The 16,803-nt window shown below is 45.4% G+C and overlaps 1 protein-coding gene across 1 annotated transcript in view; it reads left to right on the top strand.

Annotated features, from left to right (window-relative positions):
* Positions 1 to 16,803, top strand: part of adarb2 (adenosine deaminase RNA specific B2 (inactive)) — a gene marked incomplete at both ends in the record, with an annotated part of 187,748 nt that overhangs the window by 117,452 nt on the left and 53,493 nt on the right. Inside the window, 2 exons of the mRNA XM_084565603.1 lie at positions 4,158 to 4,244; positions 5,153 to 6,105. Of these exons, the coding sequence (XP_084421729.1) occupies positions 4,158 to 4,244; positions 5,153 to 6,105 (1,040 nt within the window). The remainder of the gene's footprint in view (positions 1 to 4,157; positions 4,245 to 5,152; positions 6,106 to 16,803) is intronic.

Below are 16,803 nucleotides of genomic sequence, written 5' to 3' on the forward strand. Positions count from 1 at the left end.
CCATTTCCAACTTTAACCCTGTCGTCACTTAAGTTAAGATTTACACAGTGAAGACCTAATTAGAAAAGACATTGTTAACTATAATCTTACATTAATTAGCGTAGAAGGTGTTTAGTACGATTTGTAGCTTGTGCTGATTTTAATTAGCAACACAGCTGTATTTTCTTTTTTAATATATTAATGCAAATCTGCGACATTTAGTTTTTATAGGTCTGTATGCACAAACTGCAGTGTAAGGTCTTGGTGGTGAGGTTATGGTGAGGTAGGACCCTAATGCAGGACACAAACAGAGGCAGGTGAGGCAGATGGAGCCTATCCCAGCTGTCATTGATGGGGTCCACCCTGGACAGGTCTCCAGTCTATCACAGGGCTAACACAGAGAGACAGACAACCATTCACACTCACACCTACGGCCAATTTAGAATCACCAATTAACCTAACAAGCATGTCTTTGGATGGTGGGAGGAAGCTGGAGAACCTGAAGAGAACCCACGCAGACACAGGGAGAACATGCAAACTCCACACAGAAAGGCCCCAGTCAAACCTGACAGATTTGAACCAAGAACCTACTTGCTGTGAGGCATCAGTGCTAACCACCACACCGATGTGTTGCCCACCAAGGAAGAACTTTTTACGCAATGACGACTCCTCTGCGTTGAAGACGAACTAATAATCAGACTAAACTCACTGTAACAGTCCTAATACTTACAGTGTTGTGTGCTGAAGTGTTGGACTGTCTCAATATCAGTAAGCGTGCAACTTCCAGAGTCTCCTTTTCTTGGATTCATGCCGTTTTGACAACCAGTTTGGACTTTTAAGACTCAAAATCCACATATTTACATAATTTATATCTTAGATTATGAAGTCTAATTGAAGGTACTGTCATAAGATCTTTTTTACAGCTACTTAAAGGCTGTTCTTGCAACTCGTTCTCCACATATCAGCCTGGCAGAACTTTTTTCTTGTGTCGTGTCCAGCAACTACTCTGTGATTGGTCAGAAATTGGAAGTGGCCGTGGTTAATGTGGGAAATCAGAAACCCTTGCGGCTACTCTGTCAGCTCCCTGATGCTAATATTCGCAGTGTGACCACTAATCTCTCTTGGGCGGAGAGATCTGGCCGACATCCGAAAATAGTAAGAAAAGAGTCCATGTCCCGCATCTCCCACAATTCTTAGCGTGGGTGATGTAAGCTGCAGTGGGCGGGCCCTATGAGGACTTACCCGGAGTTCGGCACTTGAGGTTCTTCATGAAGTTTAAGTTTCCTGGCCAAAACGAACTTTTTTCTTGTTCTCACAGCCCTAGGAGCAAGAACAAATTTCTCGCTTCTTGCGGAGTACGCAACAAGCTTAACTTTACATCAGGTAAAATATAGCCAAGGACATTCGACATGCTGTACTTTGTATTTGGTGCCAAATTGCAAATGTCAGCACGCTAACATGTTTAAGCTAAAGTAATAAAGCACATGTATTTACTGTATATGACTATTCATGTTTGAGGAGTGAGGATTGATAATGTTTCTCCTACAGATCTATATATACATGTGACAGCAGTAAAGATCAGAATATTGTAATGTTTTAAACCTTGTAGATGACGTCCCCTAGGAGAACACATTTACTCATGCTGTAGCAGCTTCTGATTTTAAAGCTTGCGACATATCATATATATACGGCGTTCATCTGTTTACACCACACCCTGGTATCTCATTGCCCCGTGGGTCCTTTGACGCTGGCAGAAGCTGCTGAGTGGGTGGTTCAGACCCCTCGGCAAAACACGATTATCAAATATACATTACATTCATTTCGGGGGCCCCAGCGTGGAAAGCTTGGGCTCCTGTGTGTTAATTGCCAGCCTCGCTGTGCTCTCTAATTTCATGCTTGATGTGAAGATTTGTCTTTCACGCTACAAAGGAACTGGACACGTTTTGTGTACAAATGCAAGAATGAGCTTAGATGTGCTGCACACCAGCCAGCGGACCCTCGAAGACCTCTAATTTCGCCGCGTTTGTAAACAGCCGTGTTTTTCTTACTGTAAATGGGCTGTAGTGGCTTTAAAAACAATATGAACTGATTTGAAAACGCTCCGTATAATGACCGTGTTGGCCGAGGGATTCATTTACGGCCAAATTGCTGCTTCTGTTGAGCTTTAGTCCATAATTAGGTCAGAATGCAAATGCTCGTATTGTGGTGTTGGCCCACAAGGACCAGCACAGCTCCAGCCTCAGTGTTTAGAGTGTAACCATGTGTGTCACAGTGACTCATTGAACCCCTCTAGTGCTGTTGAGCTGCGACAGGAGAGAGTGAGAAAAAGAGAGAGCGAGAGCACCGGGGGCCGAGCTCATTCGCAACCTTGCACTCTTATCAAAGCGTGTTTATTGCGCCCGTAATGTGGTGCTCCATTTATGCAGCATTTAGCCGTGTTAAACTGCTGCCGAGTGCGGGAAGAGCTTGGAGGACATCTCGACCTCTGCCTCGCGCTCTGACCCTCTCCACACCAGCATAAAATCACTCCAGCTCTATTTCTTCCTCCTCCTTTCTCCTACTTCGTCGCCTCTTTGTGCTTCTTCTCGCTTGTCCACCACTGTTTCTTCCTCTGCCTCTCTGCCGTACCTTTCTCTTTTATTGATCATTAGCCGGTGTTGGGGAGAGAGAGGAGGTTTAATTAAGGAGCCAGACTGGTCTGTCAATTCTGCTCAGCGCTGCATGGAGAGCACCAGACCAAGCGATGGCCCTAATAGGGCTTCATACTGTAAACAACACGCACACCTGGACAGCAGCCGGCCCCAGGGAGGAACAGGAGAGAGCTCTGCTGTCGACAAGTTAGCGCTGATGAAGAAAGGAAGTTTATCGTGGGAGATGTTGGAGGGGTGGGGTGTATAGAAAACTTGAAACGTCTAAATTGTTTAACATCAAACTAAGACAAAGTAAAATACAGAACACATTCTTTTTTTTTTGTCTGTTCCTGTATCTGAATTTAAGTTTTTCGAAATCGCTGTGTTTTGGTGTCGTCCAGCAGACAGCAGCAAAGACCTGCCAGTATGAAATAATAGTAATAATAATTTATACTGAATTGATCCTACATGGGGAAATTAAGTGCAGGCTCAAGGCACAGAAAGGCTGTTACATACTCCACGAGAAGCAGGAGGTTTGTTCTCGTAGCTCGACACATCAACCGGGCAGAACTTTTTTCTCAGGTGGTGTCCGGCAACTAAAAGAAAATTGCCGCATCTCCCACAATGCTTAGCGTGTGTGTTACCTATGCTGCAGTGGGAGGGCCGCATGAGGACTTCCCCCGGAGTTTGGCACTTGAGTTTCTCGTGAAGTATAAAATTAACTTTTATCTTGTTCTCGCAGCCCTAGGAGCAAGAACAAATCTCTCACTTCTTGCGGAGTATGTAACAAGCCTAAGCCATGGACATTTGGGGCTGCTTCTCTAACCACTGCACCACAACTCCCCTAGGTGGATGTCAGAGGTGGGGTTTGAACCCATGCCTCCATCTGGAGCCCAGAAACCCCTTGGTTCTGGCTGAGTCACCTGGCTGAGGGGTTCTCTGTTGACTCTGGGAACATCTGCTGATGCATAGCCCCAGAGAGTTCCTAGAGAGGTTCCCTCAGTCCTACAGCTTCCTCCGTCAGACTTCATATTATCCCGTCTCCTCTCCTCTCATATTAGCAATGTAACGTGTTAGACAGCAGCCCCGTTAATGTTATCCGTTCTCAATCTTCTGGCCACTACTGGCTGCTAAATTTGTTTGGTGATTTCCAGCAGCGTGGACTCGGAGCTCTGCTGCGCTGCATTTTTGTGAATGAAAAAGAGAACGGGGCTGCCTCATGAGACAATTTCAGGAGTGCGCCGGTTATATAAGGAGCAATAACCTATGCTGTTTAAGCTTTTACAAACTGTTCTGTGAATCCAAGTTTGAGCAAACAAAGTCTAAGAAGGTCAGGATGAAAATGTAGCTGCATGCAGTGTGCAGTTTATTTTCTTGTGCCATCTTCATGCATGACGACTGAGGAACAGCCCTGTGTGCAAACTCCTGCTCACTCTGTCCCCGTGTTGGGTCGACGACGATCTGCGGCTTTAATAGATAGAACAATCAGAACATCTCCGCCGCCGCCGCCCTCTTGTTGACTCTGCGTGTCTCTTGTCTCTCCTCCAGAGAAAGTCAGTATGCTGTCAGCATTGATCGCTCCCTTCAAGTACATAAGCCCCGGGACCAGCAGCACAGAGGACGAGGACAGTTTAAGTAAGCCTCTTTTCTTTCTCACTGTCAGCACACTGCGTTAACTCTCCCGGTGACAGGCCTAATATGGAAATGATCTCTCTGTCGCCCCGCATAATTAATTATTCTGGAAACGAGTTCTTTGATTACGCATGGGTGTCAGCTTGTGTGTTAAAATCTGTATTCTTTATAAGTGTGTTCACGATAAATAAGTCATTAGATAGCTACGTGCTCGCTTGCATACATTATCATCTACAGCTACAGTCTCCCCACCAGTGAATATCTCCCATTCCACTATTAAAATTCCTGTGGCGAGATCCGAACGCCCTATTTTTGTTCATTTCCCATCAGAAATGCAATACGCCACCACTTCCCAGTAACTAGGTTTGAAGAGCGTATCGCAGCTGTTCAGACTTTGCTTCTCACGGAGGATAGAAGTGTGAAATAAAGCGGGCCACAGACATTTCCCTCATCCTTTCTCGGGAGCGTCTGCCTCTCGACGCGATCCCCGCCCCCCTCCCCATTTACAAATAGGATTGATGCTCTGCGTTGGCCACAGGGGCCGATGTTCCCCCCACTTAAGACGCAGACTCGGAACCAATTTGGAGGCAGATCACAGGATGATTTGGCAGATAACATCGCCATTTTTAGGGGATTTGTATTTGGGTTCTAAAATACTTAAATACGATCGAGCCGTGTGGTATGAAGTGGGCTCGGCTCGGGGAGATGATTGTAGCTGTCTTCATTACCATTTCATTGTGCATCAAGTGGCTCAATCTGCCTCGAGAGATGTTCCTTGATTCCTTTTGTTCACCCAATATAAACGCGTCGCGCTGCTTCTTTTTCATTCTTGTTTTAGTGTTTTTTATTGTTTAGTGTTGTTGATTTTATTTGAACACTTTGAATGACGCTGTTTCTTGTTGTTAATTCAGGCACCAGCAGTGCAGAGGTAAAGGAAAACCGTAACATCGGCAACTTAGAGGATCGCTCCATAGGATCTGGAGAGTGCCAGTCGCTGTTCTGCTCCGACTCGACAAAAAGTGGGAGCTCGGGTCTGAAGAGGAAACGTCCACTGGAGGAAGACAACAACGGGCACCTTTGTCAGCTCCGACTGATCTATAAGAAACTGTCCTGGTCCGAGGCTCCTAAGAACGCCCTGGTGCAGCTGAACGAGCTCCGGCCGGGCCTGCAGTACCGCATGGTGTCTCAGACAGGCCCCGTCCATGCTCCCGTCTTCTCCATCGCCGTGGAGGTCAACGGGCTTACCTTCGAAGGCACGGGTCCCACGAAGAAGAAGGCCAAGATGAGGGCTGCGGAGCTGGCCCTCAAGTCCTTCATCCAGTTCCCCAACGCTCCTCAGGCCCATCTCGCCATGGGAAACATCTCAAACCCTTCGGCCGACTTCACCTCAGACCAGGCTGACTTCCCTGACACGCTCTTTAAGGAGTTCGAGTCGTCGCCGTGCTCCGACGGCCTCTCACTCTGCGGCTCGGCGACCGAAAGCGAGCTGCTGTCGAGCGAGCTCCTGAGACACGGACGACTACTTCGTCACACGCTGGACCTGATGGTGCAGGCTCAGCAGAGACTGGGCGGGATTGTTCCAGAGCCCGATGCCCCTAAGAGCCCCGTGGCGTTGCTCAACGAGCTCCGGCCGGGTTTGCGCTACGCCTGCCTTTCGGAGCAAGCCGAGGGCCGGCGACTGCGCAGCTTCGTGATGGCAGTGCGGGTGGACGGGCGGATATTTGAGGGCTGTGGGCGCAGCAAGAAGCTGGCCAAGACCCAGGCGGCCCAGTGTGCTCTTCAGGCCCTCTTCAACATCAGGACGGCCCCTGAAGGGAGGACAGGCCTCAAAGCCAGCAGGAAGAGTTGTCCTCATTTACCCCAGGTGAGTACAGACACATCCCCAGCGCCTGTCTTCTGCTAAGCTTCTTTGGCAGCCACTCCATTTCCTACAGGGGCCTGTAATGACCAAAACAGCAGGCGCGCAGCGAAACTGAAAACACCTTCCAACAAGTAATTAAAGAGGAAAGCAGATAGGAGCTAAAGAGAGCAGGGTGTAAGGAGATATAGCGGCAGCGCTGATAAAGACACGTTCAAGCAAGCTGGCATTTATCTGGTGTCAAATACAGAGTTTATAGAGAAAATACAAACCTCAGCTTCCCTGCTCTGCAAAGCCCGAATATTGAGTAAACAATATCTGTTTGCTGGTCTGTTTAAATAGAAAAGCATGTAAATTAAGCTAATTATTGTCCTCGCGCCTCTGACACACGAGAAATCTCCATCGCGAGCCAAATGAGTTTTCTTCACAGTCTCATGTGTTTGTAGAGCTGTAATTGGGGAGGGGGTTGTAATTTTGCAAAATCTCCTGCTTCCTCATGTGTGGCATCACAGTGTCTACAAACATTAATTCAATCTGTTGCCCAAAGGAAATAGAAAAAGCAAAGAGCAAATCGACAAACAAACCACTGAGACCAATCCCGTGCTCATTTACCCAAATTTGTAAATAGCAATCAGAGCGAGGAAACTAGTTTTTTTGAGAAACTTGAGGAAATTGGAGAGCCTGAAGACACAGCGGCTGGACTGGCTGGCACTTGTTGACAGCCGCGCGGAAACTTCGTCGCAGCTGCAGAATTTCATCCAAAGTAAATCTGCCCTGAGTAGATAGTCACACTGATTTTAGTTGTTATTACTTTTTGTTTTCATAGAGAGGAAGTTTAAATCCAAGCTGTCCAGGTCGCTGGCATTAGTCGCTGGAGTTAAAACTTTAAATTTCCTCCTGTTACAACACAAAACAACGCGTAAAACACCACACTCTCGAGGTCTTGAAAAATTAAGCCGTTCAAACCCAAACAGTCCTCTCCCCGAAGAGTTCCCTTGAAGCTTTTTCTTTCTGCCGACGCGCCGCGCGGCGTGCGTTTTGTATTAGCGCTCTTCTCTCGCCTTGAAGAAATAAACGGGCGAGAGTGTCCTTCCCCAGAGCACGACATCAACCCAACAAACCTGCACATGTTTGCCTGGGAGAAACTTTTTCTTTTTCTCCCTACTGCCACGGTGTCTAAAAGGATTTTAAGAGGATTTGCCGCACCCGTTTAGTTCCACAGAGCGCCTCGCTTGTGGAATTTCTTGAAAGTCAGCCGTGCCGTCTGCCAGGCCCGAGAAACGTTATATTTTCATTGGTAAAGGACAAAGGCGTGCAAACGCTATTAATGCACGCACGCGCAAATAAACGTGTGTTTGTGGGAGTGATGTCTGAGCTGTCGGTTAATGCCGATGCAAAGCCCTCCAGCCCACGTTCGCTCTCTCTCTCTCTCTCTGTGTTCACATGTGAGTCAGTCCTCTTGCCAAGCATTGATTGCATGGGCAGTGGTTGACTACTCTGCAGATGCGATGCGTAATGCGGGGGTGGTTGCCAGCGGTCGCCCTGGGGTAGTGCTGAAGGTATGGTCGTATGCCAACTTCTGTTTGCCAGCTCAGGCTGTTCTCTTTCCTCAGAGTTCCCTTCTTACCTGTTGCAGAATAAAGCTTTGCTGTGTAGATGTCTCATATATATATATATATATATATACATTAAAGCCTTTTCATGATGAAAAGATCGTTTTGCAGCTTGTTATATCATGATAATGATGTAGGAGGTCTATGTTAAACATTGTCATTCTTCGAAACCTTGAAAATGCTTCTGCAAATGTAAATCCTAAGGGCAGCAACTCAGTTTCAGTCATTCTCCTCCATAAAGCAGACGTCAGAATAGCTTTATGTTTAAAGAGCCTGTTTTGCTAAATGCTGAATATTGTTCAGAAAGTTTGAGTATAGGCAAAGAAGTGAAGTCTGGTTGCATGGAACCAAGTTGAATTGAGGACGTCTGATACAGCTGATTGATATACAATGCAAATGTTGAGCGCAGAGAAACACAATCTTCGACTCTGGATCCTAAATCCAAATCAACCATGCTGGTAGCTGTAAAATAGAGAGCGGCATCAGCAGGAAGAGCTAGTCCACACATTTGCAAAACTTTCACGTCCTCCTTAGCCTGGTCGTTACCATCCTACGTTTCCGCCCAAAATTTGATTTCGGTCTCGCACGGAGTCTGGCCAAATTGCACTTCCGCGATTGCGTGTAACCGCGCCAATCAGCGAACAGTTGAGTGATGACGCAGAACTCGCATGCCGAGTTGCTTGTAGTCCAGCCAGCGAAGCTTGTAGTTCAACAGCATAGCAACAATGGCGACGGAGGAAGAGACGCTAGAAGCCATCCGCGAAGTTGTCTCAACTCTCGAGAGCATCACGGAATTAAAACCAGAACAAGAGGCTTGTCTTGTCAATTTTAGAAATGGCAAGGACGTCGTAGCTCTCCTTCCAACTGGCTTTGGGAAAAGTTTGATTTATTTAACTGGAAGCGGAAGTGGTAAGAGTAAGAGCCTTAAAGAGACAGGATCATAAACAGCATCTTTCAAACTGTGCCCAAACTGAAGCGATTGAATTGTAAGTCATACAAATATGGTAGTTGAGCTCCAGAATACAAACACTGAGCTGAAAATTTGTGGGAATCCAATATTTAAATTAAAATACAGTGACTGATGAGAATGAAGGTAGGGAGAGGGAGACCGGACACATTTTGAGGATATTGTATGAAGTTAGCGGAGTGAAACATGAGGATGAGGGTTTGTACTCGTTTGCCAAACTTAGACTGAGCTGGACTAGAGGGCTGGTAACTCCATAATCCATCTGGCTCCAGTGAAATATTTAAGGTGCTGAATCCTTCCCAGACCTTCCTGGGTTCACATTCATACTAAAAAAAAATAAACTAAATAGATTGACAGGACAAGGCATACGAGTACACGTCAACTCAATGCAGTGAAGTCCCCTTGCAGTTGTAGTCTATACTTTCCTCCATCCCTCCCACGCTCATGTCTCTGGGAATTGACTTTAACAATCACAGCAGAAATAAGGCACTGGGCCACATTTTGCTTGGCATTAAAGAGCTATTTATCTTCCAGCAAGGACTTTCATTTTCTATTCCTTCATTTAACCTTTATTTACCCAGGGAAATTAAACGAGAACGTACTCAGCGGAGATATCTCGCCTTACATTCTCCTCGCTCCTCTTATTCGTGGCTAAGAGACGCCCGTTTAGGCTGCAGGCTTTGGTGGGAAGGTAGCTGCCTTGCTCAACAGCTCACACTTTGCAGCTGCAAGGCCGTTTCTTTAAGGGACTGTATGGAAATTAATTATTTGGATGGGCAGGGGTGAAATGTATAATCAGTTGTATTAACAGCAAATACAAAGTAAACTAAAACCTTCATTATTCAGTTTTAGTTTGATCTCAGCATATATATCTCAGAGTAAGGTCTCAAAGTATTATTTCTTAAAGCGCTGCACTGATCAGCCACAACATTAAAACCACTGACAGGAGAAGTGAATAACATTGACCATCTTGTGACAATTCAGTGTTCTGCTAGGAAACTTTTGGACCTGGCATTCATTGGTGTGGACGTTACTTAGACATGTAGCACCCACCTAGACCAGACCAGTCACCCCCACCCCATAACAATGATACTTCTTGATCCCCAGCAGGATGCAGCCTGACACAGGAACACACACAAAAATGCTTTAGGAACAACTAAAGAAAAACATGAAGAACAGCACAAGGTGTTGACCTGGTCTCCAAATTCACTAAATCCCAAACTGATCAAGTATCTGTGGGATGATCCACAGAGGCCCCTCCCCTCAAAGGACGCCGGCTAACAATATCCTGTTTCCAGACGCCACAGGACGCCCTCAGAAGGCCCATGTTCATTCTCTGATGAGTCACAACTGTTTTGGAGGCACAAGGGAGACCTACACAATATTAGGAAGGTGGTCATAATGTTATGCCTGATCGGTGTACAGTATATCATATGAGGGATCCAGGAACATGCAACAGTTTCAACCCAGTCTCCTGGTCAGTGCATTCAAATAGTCCTCCTAATTAGTTTTTATGATAGTTTTGTGCATCATGTGGTGGGTCACGTCTGTGGTTAAGTTTAGGGATCAACGGCCTTGGTTTCGAAACGCAATCATAAAAAATTTACTTTCACTTTGAAGGGCTATTTAACAGCAAGATTGTCCCTTTATGCAATCAATAATTCATGCTATTGCATAGCAGTAGTGCAGTATATTACAGTACATTTCTTTACTGACTCCCTCATTCCTCCGCACGTTTTTTTTTTGTTCAGTCCCTAAACGCAACCTCAAGGTTAAATCAGCTTTTAAACGCAGCTGTTAGTCTTTATTATTAATCAGCCGGCAGGAAGCTGTTCTTAAATCCTTTCCACAACACTCCAGTTACCAGAAAATGTCTTTGCCCTATTAAAGCCTGCACACTGGAGTGAGAAAGTGCCGGAGTAATCCTGACACCCATTTTACCAAGTGGAATGATTACCCCACTGTTCAGGCCTTGATTGGCCACTTAATCTCCACTCGCCGTCACAACGCACTGCGGTGTTGCCAAGTCGACTGTGCCTGAGACTTGTGTGCAGCTGTGGGCAAGCGGAGAGCCGGCGGCTCCGCGAGGAGGGACGGCGCGGAGGTCAGCGGTCAGCGCGCTGCACCCTGCCACCTCACATTAAGCTCCATATGAATAGAGAAATGTGTTTGGCGTCAGAGCTGAAGGGAAATTAAGGTTAATGGGGGAAAGAAAGCATAAAAATCCAGCAGATGAAAAATTAAGCTTCTCTGTCTTTTGGCTGCACAAACAGAATAACAGAGCATTTTAATTTGTCATCGTATTAGCCGAAATCAAATGCGACTGCAAAGCGTGGTTTGGTTTGCCGAGGTGATTTGATTTAGTCGTCTCTAAACGTGAAGCGTCGCAGATAGAGGAGGATAGCGACTGGTCAAGTGGAGTAATTTCCCCGCCTCCTCCGCGGCAAATTGAATATGATTTCAGACACATGAAGGTGACCCCTGTCATCCGCTGAGCCTCTCGCAGATTGTTTTCTTTGTCTAATCTCTCCCACTTCTAATCTGTCTCAATATAAACAGCTGTGACAGGCTGATCATTAATTAATATTGCCACAACAAATTAGCGACAGCGGTCGCCCGGCCAAGCACCCCTGTCTGAGAAATCCACCGATTCCGGGAGAGAGAGGGAGAAGGTGTGAACAACACATTAGAGAGGAGCTGATTAGCAGCTTTGGAGACCTTGCAGATAGTGTTACATCCTCATCATGTGGACAGCGACGGCGGCGACACACACACACACATAGTGACAGCTACGGCAGCAGACTGTAGTCACAGTATCATCTGTGATTATCGCCGTGAATGGCGGCGTGCAAATAGCCTGATAAAACATCTGCATTTATCACTGCCAGCAGATTCAGCTGTGTGGAGTGTTTATTCAGGCAGGCTGAAGAGTGTACAATCCTTCAGAGGGCATCGCCAAGTGACGCACAGCAAGATGTTTTACAGGAGGTTAACTTCATTAAAAATGCTAACTTTATAGTATCCACGCTAAAACGCTTCCATATTAGCATTTCAGACAATCAGGGTTGTACAACTTGGGCCGAGATGTGGCGACAATGAACCAAACGTTAAACAATCTGACTAAACTGCTCAGGAACTACTTCACAGAACTAAGAAGAGGTTTCCATTTTATATTAGCATTAATGTTCAATCTGAGCTCTACACTAGTTCTAGTTCCTTAGTTGGTTATTTATTTCGCTAAAACCATCCAGTAGTTATTTTTCCTCATATTTTCCCACTGTCAGGCATATACGCCTACTAATTTTAAAGTGCACATGTGTTCTAGGAGATGTAAATAGACAAGAAAAGCCTTTATGAATCATCACCAACTTATATATACAATATTAAATGATGGGGATCAGATGGGGTCATGCATAGACAAAAGTTGTACACGTTAATTTACTGTTTACAGACTAACGTCACGCTTCAGCTTTAACTTATGTAGTTGCTGTAGTTAACTTGTCTTAAGGTGGATTAGTGGATGTTTTGCGTGCTTACACTTCTGGCCTCTTTTCATCCTCTGATCATCTGTCGTCAAGTGTTTCTTGCACCGTTGCAGTGTTGGAATGGAATTAAGGAATCAACTCAATTTACTCACAAAGAGCCGAACATGACACTGTTCAAACCTTTCAGGGTTTACAAAGCTTCAATTTGCCACTGACAAAAAACATATAAGAGCCTCCTCTGCTGCAAAGTATTGGTTTACACTGATCAGCCGCAACATTAAAACCACTGACAGGAGAAGTGAATAACACTGACCATCTTGTGACAATTCAGTGTCCCGCTGGGAAACTTTAGGACCTGGCATTCATTCATGTGGATGTTACTGAGACATGTAGCACCCACCTAGGCCAGACCAGGCACCCCCACCCCATAGCAATGACACTCCTTGAAGGCAGCAGCCATCCCCTGCAGGATGCAGCCACAAAAACGCTTAAGAAACAACTAATAAAAACATGAAGAACAGCACAAGGTGTTGACCTGGCCTCCAAATTCACTAGATCCCAAACTGATCAAGTATCTGTGGGATGATCCACAGAGGCCCCTCCCCTCAAACACCCCCCCACTAACAGCATTCTGTTCCCAGACACCACAGGACACCCTCAGAAGGACCATGTCCATTCTCTAATGAGTCACAACTGTTTTGGAGGCACAAGGGAGACCTACACAATGTTAGGAAGGTGGTCATAATGTTATGCCTGATCGGTGTATTCCATGTGCAAAATGTGAAATATTGTGTAATAAATAAATAAAGTGGCACATGAACACGCAAACACATATTCAGTTGTAACGGGTGTAAATATAACAGAGAATGAGAGCAACATTAGCGGGGAGGTGGTTTACTTTTATCAACTGCCAGATGGAGAACAGTGAGACATTACAGGAAACAGCTCCTCATTAAGACCCTACGCAGCAGATAAAACAGAAAATCCACTTACATTCTGATCCTAGTGGTTTTTTTGATAGGCTCTGCTTTGATGTGGCTCTAATCTGTTGGATGCCGCAGAATTTCTGTTTTGCGTCGTTATAAATGGAAATCTGTGGAGGTTTGAACTGTATATCAGACAAAACAAGCCAGACAAATAAGCCGCACATGGGCTGTATGGCATCGTGTTCAGACTTTATATATATAAATATATATATGTATGTTTCCTGATTTACTTTGTAAAGATAATTAGTCTGCTAATTGATAAAATAATCAGTTAGATTGTGGATTATCATTAGTTGCGACCCTAGAGATGTTCCCAAAGCGCAGTAATTACTCTTAGAATACAACACCATCATAGCTGACATAATGGTGTATACTATGTTAATGAGGCCCAGTTATAATAATCAGAGAGCGGCAGCGGGTCCCGTTGTGTTTCTAAACCGATCCTGAGCTCTGACCTCTGTAAATGTGAGCTGTAAAAATGGGAATGTCCTTATGTGCGACCATAAAGTATCTCATTACAGTTTTGTCAGCTCGTGTGCACGGGCAACGCGAGCAGGAAGCTGGTGTTTGCTTCAGGACTGTCAGCCTGCCCTTTAACCATCCACTTAGCTCATCATGTGGTATTTAAAGAAAAAAGCAGCGAGAGAGCGCTGGGGGGTTTCTGTGTGAAATCACCAAACAATAATGTTTCCCCGTCTGAATGGGAGCGCCCCGTGCGCGGAAAGGTTAGAGTCATCCTCATCTGTCTAATATGTATGCAAAATATGACCTATGAGGCTGCAGCCTGTTCAATCTAATGTACCGCGTCAGCATGGCGCTTTGAGGGAGAATCCCTTAGCAGGGAGGAATCGAAATGGGGTTGGTCAGGTCGAGTCACCTCGCACATGCAGTAAAACGCTCCTGTAATCTATTCCTAAAGAAGCGTGGTGCTGCTGTCTGCACCTCTGCTCGCCCTACAGTGTCCTAAGTCGCTTCTACTAAGTCTTCATTCTTTGTGACAGTCCTCCATTCCTCCTCCCCCCTCCTCCTTCTTCCCCGTCCACGGCGCCTCGCTGTGAGCCAGAGCATGGCTATAATCATTTCTGAAGAACCTCTCACACTTCATTAAAAGCATAATCAACTTCATTACAATTTCATAGGCGTTCAGGTAGCAAATGGCTTCCGATAAATCACGACTATTGGTCCTGTGTGGCTGGCATGTGTAGGTTTATCTCCGACTCTCAGGCAGGGTGGATGGAGGGGGGGAGAGGAGGGAGGAGAGGAGGGGTCTGGATGTCTGGCCTTTAAATGACCTTCCAGCCTCGAGCAGCAGTGGGCCGCTCTGTCGGAGACGCGCACACGACCCCGACGTCAGGTTGTTTAAGAAGCCGACGGAGTCACGTGGGGATGAGCAGATCGATAGATGTGGCACAATATTCAGCTCATTTATTTGTGTTATCTCATCATCTTTGATATGCTCTGACCCCGTTGGAGAGGTTTAGACTAAATTTAGTTCCTCTCCCTTCTTGGTGACAAAGTTCCTGCTGTTAGGCAATTATTGTCTGATGATACAGGAGCTATCAGGACGTAAACAGCTTGGGGCTAAATGTTGCTCACTGGTCAAAGACGTGCTGTCATTCTAAGGCTGTGCTTCATAAACCTTCATCTTCTTTGGAGTTATTCTCTTTCTCAGCGTAAATGGCTTTCACAAAAAAACATCAGCATTATTATTTCTCAAATCCAACTGCAGTTCCATGTGCAACTTGACCGAGCGCTGATGCCTCACAGCAAGAGGGTTCCAGGTTCGAATCCAGACCGACTGGTTCCTTTCGGTGTAGAGTTTGCATGTTCTCCCTGCGTCTGCATGGGTTCTCTCCAGGTACTCCAGCTTCCTCCCACCGTCCAAAGACATGCTGGTTAGGTTCATTGGTGATTCTAAATTGGTCTGTGTTAGCCCTGCAGTAGACTGGAGACCTGTCCAGGGTGTACCCCGCCTCTCGTCCAATGACAGCTGGGATAGCCTACAGCCAACCCGCTGCCCTCCACAGGACAAGCAGTTACAGAACGGTTACAGCTAATGATATTGTGTCCGACTAACGCGTGGAAAGCAGCAATTTTGATCTATTTTGCATTGAATTGCATTTCAGAGGGAAGCGTCGTCCTTTTTTCTTCCTGCACTGCATATTTCTGACGACCCCAGCTGAGATTTTTTACACACAAAATACACGGAAGAGCTTCAAAGGTGTGATGCAGCTACAGATGAAACGGTCCCTCTTCATGAAAATCCCCCAAACATTTGATCGTGTCAGGTTCTCAGATGAGGCAAATTTGCTGATCCTTGTCAGTTCTTTAAATTTTAATTCATTTTACTGAAGCTTGAACTCAAACAGAAGCTCTTTAAGCACTGCTGTGAATATATTATACTATGACTGTGTGTGTTCACATCGACCAGCTACAACAATAAAATGCAGTTTAAACATGAATGCATCCCTTAATATTTATGTAATAGTACTATGATTTATTTTTTAAGTACATTTCCTGATTGCGCTTGCATGAATCTACTGAAGTCAGATTTTGAAAGCAGTCGTCTTTCTTAAATAAATTCATATGATCCGAATACTTCTTCCATTGCTGGTTTAAAGAGGAAAAACAGCGTATCTGCAGAAAAGCAACAAGCTCTCCTCCTCAACTCCTGTTTATTAATTAGTCGATCCAGATATTGCAATTAGTCTACCTAAATTGCGTTGATCTATCGAGACTTCATGAATATATTACTAACATCTCTTAATTGGTGTTTTTACAAAATAACAATCAGCCAAAATGTCCAGAATGATTTTGAACGCCTTGTTGTTGTGCCACATAAATACACAGAAATAGACACACACATCCCCTGACGGTGATCGTCCCTCTCCTCCTACTCTCTCGCCTGGCTGATCACTGGGACCCCTTGGGCCTCCCAAACCTCTGTAGATGTTCCCCCGAGTGGTTTTCCTCCCCGTCGGCTCCATAGCTGAGGCAGCATGCCCTGCGTTATTGATATGCTCTGCTTGAGACTGAGACGGAATGTGAGCAGAGGTGTTTCTCTGTGGCTCTTGTGTTAGAACGCCTTCGCATCAGACTGGTAACGCCTGCATTGACTCAAACTAGTGTCTTTTATTAGCTGAAAGACACAAATGTCTCCTTTATGTCCCCTATGCACAATTGATCAGCAATAAACACTGTATGCCACTGTATGTTTACCATCTTCATCATCAGACGGCATCTGAAAGGGTTAAATCAACACTGTAGGGTCTATATTTACTTTTAAACAGGGTAGCCTCTATACAAAGACAATATAAGATTGTTACCTTAGCATAAACACTGGACATGGGGGAAAGACTAGCCTGATTCTGTCCAATAACACTACTATATGAATCTACAGCCAGGAGATGGTAGCCTAGCTTAGCATGAGGACTGTGAACAGGGCTAAACAGCTAACCTAGCTTAATCTAAGAACAATATGAAGCTACAGTCAGGAGAGGATTACCTTAGCTTAGCATAAGGACTGTTAACAGGTGTAAACAGCTAATTTAACTCAGTCCAAAAACAAAATGAAGCTACAGTAAGGAGATGATTAGCTTAGCATAAAGACTGTAAATGGGGCAAGCGATTAGCCTCCCTCTCTCCGAAAACTA

Source organism: Chelon labrosus, assembly GCF_963514085.1.
Source record: "Chelon labrosus genome assembly, chromosome: 18".
Taxonomy (NCBI): domain Eukaryota; kingdom Metazoa; phylum Chordata; class Actinopteri; order Mugiliformes; family Mugilidae; genus Chelon; species Chelon labrosus.